The sequence below is a fragment of the Dicentrarchus labrax genome, unplaced genomic scaffold (genome assembly GCF_905237075.1).
Source record: "Dicentrarchus labrax unplaced genomic scaffold, dlabrax2021, whole genome shotgun sequence".
Classification (NCBI taxonomy): Eukaryota; Metazoa; Chordata; class Actinopteri; family Moronidae; genus Dicentrarchus; species Dicentrarchus labrax.
The window spans coordinates 2,718,795-2,727,605 of record NW_026136717.1 but is presented as its reverse complement, the minus strand read 5'-3'; the positions used below and the strand labels follow the sequence as shown (position 1 = coordinate 2,727,605).

Sequence of the window (8,811 nt, the reverse complement as noted above, 5' to 3'; positions counted from 1 at the left end):
ATGGAGTCCTGGAGTTAAGATAAGATTAAAGGAGAACACCTGTGTTAAGCCTCATTACACTGGGTACGGGCACATGCTGTTGGTCTAATGGTGCTCATAAAACCCAGAATGGAATAGATAATCCGGCCCTGGTGTGGATCTGGAGACAAAACAACAGCAGAGGCAAAAAGAATCTGCTCAAAAAGTAGTAAAAGTAGTATTAAGTAAGTGTGGAAAAACACTACTAAAGCAAATAACCGTCCAGTTATTGAAAGTGAACACCACAGTACTGCTGCTGAACAAAAGAAAGAGTGGTTTGGCTGCATGAATTCAGAAAACAAAAAGAATTTCATGAGCACAAAATGATGTGAATTCTATAGGTTGAACTGGATATGAAGTTGGAAGAGAAAGCTATGATTAAAAATGATAAAGTAATGTGACAATTGTGAATAGCAGCCACGGTGAACAATAAAAAATGAATATGTTGTTATTTGTATATTTATGAGTGTGAGAATTTAAATAATCATAAACGACATTTTAAACCAGCCCTGCTTTAGTCTCTCATTTAATTTTGCTGCACACTATTTAAACTTTGTACAGAACAAACATTAAAAGCAAAAACTAGGCCTTAATTCTACTAAATGCATCTTATCTGGTTGAAGTGGTGCAATGTGAAAGCATCTCTGTGTGCAAGTCCCCGTTGGTCATTGCTTAGGCACATCTGCTGATCCTGATCTTCCAATTCCAATTCAAGAGAGAGAGAGAGAGAGAGAGACAGACAGACAGACAGACAGACAGACAGACAGACAGACAGACAGGTGCACAGCAACAGCAGTATTGGCAATGGCAATCTAGCAGGACCATGGCAGGAGGCTCCACCAGGGTCGATAAGAAGTCAAGTGTCCATCAACTCCTCAGCATCAGGTACTGATTGACACTTGATGGATGCATCCATCTATGCAGCCAATCACTGAAGGACCCATACTCACATATGGCTTGCCCAGCAGCATCAGGGAACGCATCAAAAATGTCAAAGTGATCAGAACTTGCAGAAATGTGGGTAAAGGCCTACTTCTTTGAGACAGAAAGGAAAGTCCAGGCTGAATTATCTCCAATGCATTAGTACATACAGAAGTGGTCTCAAAAAGTTATTTCATAAAAGTAGTTGAATGGATTAACAAGTTCTCATCTGGCTGGCCTGGTAGTGCATGTCTGAAATTCTAAACAGCGTATAGACTCCCTCACAAACAGTAAAACAGAAGTTAAACCTGCTTTAGGATTAATTTAGGCTTCAAGTTAGTCCTTGAATTGCCTTGAATCCTCCCAAGGACTTTTTTAAGATTGTGCAAGGCGCTTTGAGTTAAGACAGCTCAAACGGCCATTTTAGTCTGGGACCATATGGTGTATGTTACATACTGAATTAAGGTGGCTGTTGCTACTTTTGTTTGTTAATACTAAAATGTAAATGCCAATCAGCAGCGGTCTTGGTGGTGATCTGCAATCTCATTGCTAAATGTCACTAAATCCTTTTATATCTTTTAATAGTTATTATAGTGATTAAAGTTTAGCATTAATGTGTTTTTGTATAGTTTTATATTTACTTTTTGATTAAAGGATAAATTTGGTGACAGTCTATATTTTTCTTGTAGTCAACAAATCCCAGACTAACCGACAATGAATATTTACAATATCTTCTTCCTCTGTGCCATAGAGCTCCATTATTGTCCAAAAACTATTAAAAACACATCAATGAGCCACACTACACTGGAGGACATGTTCCTTCATTACCATGAACACACACTGTCATTTATTTTGATTCAATCTCACATACACCATCCTGCTGCCACAAATAATCACTAAAGCGCCAAATGTGGATTAATCCAGTGCAGAAAATAGTCCCCAACAAGTCCAAATAGAAATTACTAAAGCCATTTTAAAAATGAAACTATATATTTATGAGGTGTTTTTACATCTTCCCTAGAAACCAATGTGTGTGCTGAGACACGCAGAGTAGGAAAGCAGTACCTTCCCTTACATTCACTTTCAATTTTAGTATAGTAGTATTCTTAGTGTTTGACTCGTCCCTGCCGCTAATCCTGCCATTCTACATATGCTGTGTGTGTGTGTGTGTGTGTGTGTGTGTGTGTGTGTGTGTGTGTGTGTGTGTGTGTGTGTGTGTGTGTGTGTGTGTGGCGCTCATTGTTCTCCTGCTGCTCCTTCTCTCCTCTCTCTCCTGAGCCTGTGTGTTCTTGGCAGACACTTCATGGTTTCCTTCAAGGGGGCTGGGACTGTCTGGCGTCACACTCGCACATGAAATGTCCACTTCCTACTCGCTGTAAAGTAAAAACTGCAACAATCAGCCTGAGGAAGCAGCACAAAGCACAGATATTGCAGCATTTCTCTGCTTCCAGTTGTGAAGGAGGCCGAAGTAAAAGAGGCGGGTCTCGGTTTGCTGGGAGAAAAACCACTGTGAGGAGCCACAAACTGCACCTGGAGAAATGATCCCCTTCAGACTCACACAGGGAGTATGAGCAGATCCTCTTACCTGCAACAAAGGGACAAAGGGAAACTTCAGAAGGAGAATGTGAGTGAGTACTGTGAGGGTTTTACAGCGGTGTCTGAGCTCTGGCTGTGGGAGGAATGCTCTGTATTTCCAGGGCGTGCTGAGGAATGTCAGGCCGATCACACACACAGCTTCATTTACTATTTACATTTTTCCAGGCATTACAGCTAAAGTACTTTAGAGTTCAAATGTATCTGAAAGACTGGAACTTATATTGCAAGTTTTATACATAAAACATATTCACTGAGTTATAAAGCTACACAGGGTTATTTCCTAACATTATTATTTTTATTAACATGTCAGTAATGAAAATCTATCTAATATTTTTTCCCCCATTAAATCTTTATTTGTGCTGGAAAGATTCTATAACAAATTAACTAATATAATACCAGTATAAGTATGCCTATGTATTTATGCTTTATTCCAAGGTATACTGTATAAAGGGATTCCCTGGTTCTAATGAGGGTTTCATTGAGGGCTTATGCAAATTCTTAAAGGTCAAATTAACTAAGACATTGGTTACAAGAGGGTTTGAGGGCTTTCACATCCTAATGAATATATCATAGGGGCTTGAGTTGGTACTAGAGTTCTCTGAGGAGGTTTTATGGGTGACTTAGAGCATTGGTTCCTAACCTGGGGGTCAGGACCCCCACTAGGGATCGCCAAAGCTTCACTGGATTGCAAGACGTTGTTAATTTTAAGGGTAAGAAAACACACAGTAGGTCTAGATCTCAGCATTTCCTTCAGTTATGTGAAAACCAAATTAAATTGTTATTTTTAAGATTTAGATTATTACTTAAGATGTAAACTTTGAAGACGTGAACACCAGCTATATTCCTTTACTCTCTGAACACTGAATTTGTCCTAAAAGAAACCTCATTAGTATGTATGAAAAAAACATAAAACAGACAGATAATTGTATGAAAAGTTATCTAAAAGTATCAGGAAAACTCTATATTCCTCAGAAATCTAACAAATTGCAAATATGTAATGGAAATATCTTGAAGTTCTACAGTACTTACAATACATATATTTTCTGTCTGTGTTTCCATGTAATTTAATTTACTCAAAATAGTTCCAGTTAGGTGATTTATGAAATTCTAATTAAAGGGCATTAACCTTAGCAGCTTTGTAGTAAACAGATCCTTCTGACATGTCCTAACAGGAAAAGCACTAGTATAACTAATAACATTCATATTTTCCATTCACCGTGCCAGGAGGCCTGCCCATGACAAATTGACAAAAAAAAAAAAAAAAAAAGCCAATTTTGCTAAACTGGTCCGTGCACTTTTTTGTCTTACAGGTTTAGCTTCAGGCTCGTCTACATTTTCTCATACAACCTGTTCCAGTTCTGTGGACACACATGGATACTGGCTAATATCATAGCCAGGTTTCTCACCTTTGGCCATGGTAAGCTTATCAGTTTCAGATTCCATCAAATCAGAATAAACAGCCCAGTGGAACCAAAATTATGCAATACTGTGAAATATTTGAAGCTTTTTGGGCTAAATATGAAAGAGCAGCTCTCAAATTTTAATTGGTTTTAACTCAGAATAGCATAAATAGGATAGGTCTCCACCAAATGGTGTATGTTAGTGTGACAAAATCTCTGAATTTGCAGATGCCTTAGCGGACACATTTTACTCTGTTGGCTTTGTGATGAGTCTGTGCCAGCTGCTCTCCATCCTGGAGCTTTTCCACATCGCTGATGGGATTGAGAAAGCCAGACTCCTTCCTCGCTTCATCCAAGTGTGTATCACAGCTCAACCTCTCAATGGAATGTTATCACTGATCACATGGATGCTATAAGACACTCAAATGGAGTTCTTTATCAATGTGAGTTGCTTGGTGGACTGTGAGCTGTCTGTTTTTCAGGTTATGGAGAAGAACCTCCTGCTGATCATGGTCATCATGCTGGAGGAGATCCAGAGTAAACCAGTCGTATGTGTACAGTTCTTCTTGTGGAACATTCTGGACCTCCTACGGTATGCACACCACTTAACGGCATATCTTTTCATTACACTTCATTCTGTTTCCACTTTTTGGGAAAGATAGCAAATTTCAGGTCTCGTCTAGTCACACACAATCTCGAATTTCAGATACAGTACACTAAAATATGTTTCTGAAAAGATGTGAGGTGAGAAACAGGCAACACAGTAACAGAATCTTGATTCATATTTGATCAGCTCAGCCTAGTTTGACAGTTTGATCTGAGTTTGGTGCGTTGAGCTGGACAGACTCACTGAGAATGAGCTGTCAATCACAAGGTAGCCCCGGGCTAAAGCATACCCTGCTTTATGGTCTAATGGGCCTAAATGGGACCATCAGTTACTAAATGAACATCATGCTGTATGGAAGAAGACTGAAACTAGAGATTAAGACCATAAACGCATTAGGAAACTGTTCTCTGAGCTCATAAATCAAGTCAGAAATCAACTCATTTATCCCTAAGACTCAATATCTTTGCTTCTTTTTTGCAGCCCATGGAGCTGCCCCCTGCTGGCCCTTAGAAACAATGCAGGTTTAAGACTTCCAAGTTTGTTTTCACTTCACAGACCTGGAAGCTCTGTCCACTAATTATAAACGATCAATGGTCTAAAGCAAGATATCTTGACAAACATGTAGTTTTTAATTACATTCGCTGTGAAGTATAAATATTTGGTCAAAACTGTATGTTCATGTCTTGTTGAATTTATATAAAGTGGCAGGTATATGGAGAGTTGCAGCAGTATCAGATTATAGTGAGATGGAGTGTTGAGGAATAGTTTTTCTACGACATACAGAGAGAGCTGCCAGGTGTGCTAGTAATGAACAGAGGCTTACAGCTTATGATCCAACTTACTGTCAGTTATTGTGTAATCATATGCCAGTATGCCCTTCACTAACACTTTGATGTGTGCTGTTTAATGACAGGTACCCACATGAGCTGCTGTGTGTTATGGACAAACCCTCCATCACCATGCTGTGGATTCGCTACACACTCTGGATCCCATTATATGTCCTGTCAGTGGCCAATGAAGGTGACTAAATCATTTCGTTGACTTCACTTTTACTATCAAACTGCAGAACCGGCAGCTTTAAAAAAGACAAATGGCCTCAAACTGCATCTGACTACCATAGGATCATGAACTGTCAGTGATACTGTAGCTGCTGTCACACATGCTGAACAATATGAGCTGCTGTAACGTGTCAAACACATAAGGGAAGTAGTGTCAGCATACAGGAAACGAGTTGGCAAAGCAGGGTCAATGATAAAATGTCAGGAAGTGTGTGAGTAAAGTACACTCCAGCCTCTGCTTAAGAGTGTGTTTGACAGAGCACAACACACACACACACACACACACACACACACACACACACACACACACACACACACACACACACACACACACACACACACACACACACACACACACACACTACGGACAGACCTGAAGCTCCAGTGTATCAGTCACACACAGGCAGTCAGATAACTTCTCACCACTGACCAGATCCAGTGTTTCTGCCCTATAAATGTTCTTTATTGGACTCTTTTAGTCAGGTTCTCAATGGGGCAGTATAGAACATCCCATGTTCATTATGAAAACTTTAAAGGAATAATTCTCTCTTGAACGTGCTACATTTCTGCTGCTGCTGACTGTTTCTTTGTGTTCCCCAGGTGTCACTATATACCAGGCCCTGTCTTACGTTGAGCCAACAGCACCAACCTCGGCACACATTCACCTCCCCTTCCTCCCGATGCTCTACCTGCCTGTTCTCGCTCTCGGTAAGATGATTTAGCTGGTGTTCAGCCTGGAAAGAGCGAGTGAGGACAGTTTGAGGAACACATCTGAGAGTATGAAGGCTTTTCAAATGACAAAACTCATCACTGTGGCAATTAGTAGGAGTCCAAGCAGGTGGAACCCTACTGTATATGTAAGGATCATTCTTCTGCTTCTTCTTCTGCCCTAAACCGTAACAGCTACAGTTCCCAGACAAAAATGTGACTGGCTAGATGGTGGTGCTATAACAACAAATTGTATATTTTGGCATACATTTTCAACCTCAGTCTCAGAAAGAAAAATCTTTTATACAGTAATGAAAACATAGCTATGAATATTATATTCCATTTCTACAAAAGATCCTCCTAAATGTTACACACTGGACCTTTAGGCTCAGTTTAACATAAATGCTTCTAAATCAAAATTGGATTAAGCTATTACAATCAAATTCAGTGCATGTATTTAGATGAGCCTGAGCTTCCCTGGGATATTCAGCCACTAGGGGTTGCTACAAATGCTAAAAGTTAATGTGTCATAAGCGGCTACATGGATTACAATGCACTGTATGAATTTTTTGTATGAGTTTTCACAATCTAGGGTCATGACTTATTTGATGACATTTTGTAATGACTGATTGAAGGGCGGGACTACACCAGTACAACAAATCTAAAATTAAAAGATGTCAAGCCTCAACTTGTGAGAAGGTGTAAAGTATGTAAACCATACTTCCTGGTTGCCATCAGTGCTGCTGTCAGCTATATTCTTATGTTATCTTTTGTCATGATGACTGCCAGATAACCTGTAGAGATAATGATCATTTTGCAAACCCCTCTACCCGGAATGCGTGTTTGACCCTGCAGTCGTAATGTTAGGACTTGATTAAGAGCTTACTGAGTGAAGTTAGTGGTAAGTCAGGGTGTAGTCAGACTGGAAGCTTTGTGTGCTCACAGATAAATGAAGGCAGAACTCAGCTGTGTGTTTAGGATAATTGAGCTGTGGTTTGTCAAGCCTCAACATTTATTTATAACCAGTACATTTGGAAGTAAACCTATCTTTTTATACAAAATGACGATAGACAAAACAACAGTTTGCACACCGTTCAGTTTCTCCTGACTTTCTAACACCAGTGTTGTCTATTTAGGGGCCTCTGTAACAGTCTGGCAGCTGCTGAAGGAGAAACAACATCACCTGGAGAAATGGAACAAGAAGATGAAGAGGAAATGACACCTCAAATCAAAAGAGTGAATGTTTTGATGTTCTTTTTTTCTTTTGAAAGGTTTTTGAAAAGATAATGGAGACTTGAAAAGTGATATATATGAGATTTTAAAGATTAATGAAGCAGCAAACAACTATTATGTATATAAAGGTATAGTGGAGTCCTGAGCAGAGAATAATGACACACTCCCTTTACCTGTGTTGTTATCACAGCCTCTCTGTGGTTTGTTTACATAGCATGGCCCTGTCTATGAAGTCTGGTTGGCCATTTGTTTTGATGCAGTTTTCTATTGCAACATCTAGTAGCAGTTTTGTATATATAACCTTTAACGAGCTGAGTTTGATGTCATCAATAAAATCTATATTTAAGAACAGATCTTGAACTCAAGAGCCACAAAATGTAATCCAACACCATTAAATGTTTCCTGTATTTGATGAACTTTTAATGGGCATATATTGTTCTGACATAGCACATTCCTCTTGATGTTGCCGTTCTCATATGTGGTTGAAGCAGAGCAACAATGGCAGTGCAGTGGCTCCTCAGGGCTACCAGCCGTATGCTCTGGTCCATACGGCTTTCTTCTTGAACTCAGCAGAGGACCTCAGGGCTAACAGGGTGGCTGAAACACACAAGGACCATCAGATAAACCAATCTGAACATTTCCAGTTTATAATCAAACAAGGACATTTTTTATTTCTGCCAAGAATGTTGTTTGCTCGTGAGAATGTCAGTGTGATGTCAGTAAGAGGAAAGACAGGCTGTGTGTTTCACGTTGCGCCTGTGTGTGTTCAACTAGCTACAGCCAATACTGATGTTTATGTAGTCTTACTATGCTGCCATAACAATACCAACATCAGTGTTACCCCCCTGTGAAAATCTTCAAACATGTTTGCATTCAGTTTCTCACAAAAACCCACTGTGTATGTTGGATGCCTAACAAACACACTGGATGCATGTCCCTCCTCGTAAAACATTTACACAGTGCAATTTTTGTGTATTCTGAAACGTACATGGTCTAACATCATGGATGACTGATGATGAGAACTGACATCCATTCATTCCAACGCAGCACGGCATACTTTTCTATAGTTTCTATCTATCTTAGCTTAAAAAACAGGGTCAAGCAGAAGACCACAGCATCCTGTTTATATCCCCCATAGCATTATGGGAACCACCTAATAGAAGTAAGACAAATAATAATAATGCCAAAATCCATGAATATGAACTTCCATGTAATACATAAATACTGTGACATAAAGTACTGTGTGTTGTATGTGCTGTTGTGTTAGTGT

General features: G+C 39.5%; 2 protein-coding genes across 4 annotated transcripts in view; one reads left to right on the top strand and one right to left on the bottom strand.

Annotated features, from left to right (window-relative positions):
- Positions 1-2,188: 2,188 nt before the first annotated feature.
- Positions 2,189-8,792, top strand: hacd4 (3-hydroxyacyl-CoA dehydratase 4). Its single transcript, XM_051428601.1, has 7 exons — positions 2,189-2,563; positions 3,846-3,952; positions 4,164-4,291; positions 4,418-4,527; positions 5,456-5,562; positions 6,201-6,308; positions 7,445-8,792. Coding segments are annotated over exons 1-7 (645 nt in total). The 5' UTR covers positions 2,189-2,561; the 3' UTR covers positions 7,528-8,792.
- focad (focadhesin) overlaps positions 7,938-8,811 on the bottom strand; it is a 44,900-nt gene continuing 44,026 nt past the window's right edge. For all 3 annotated transcript variants that reach the window (XM_051428527.1, XM_051428526.1, XM_051428525.1), the window contains one exon: positions 7,938-8,138. In XM_051428527.1, coding sequence (XP_051284487.1) covers positions 8,065-8,138 — 74 coding nt within the window. In that variant the 3' untranslated portion in view covers positions 7,938-8,064. The remainder of the gene's footprint in view (positions 8,139-8,811) is intronic.

What these genes read in the sequence shown, in the direction of transcription:
- hacd4 (XM_051428601.1), top strand. An exon ending in GTTTCTCACCTTTGGCCATG is followed by an intron (nt 3,953 to 4,163) that starts GTAAGCTTATCA and finishes CTGAATTTGCAG; the next exon opens with ATGCCTTAGCGGACACATTT. An exon ending in CCTGCCTGTTCTCGCTCTCG is followed by an intron (nt 6,309 to 7,444) that starts GTAAGATGATTT and finishes TTGTCTATTTAG; the next exon opens with GGGCCTCTGTAACAGTCTGG.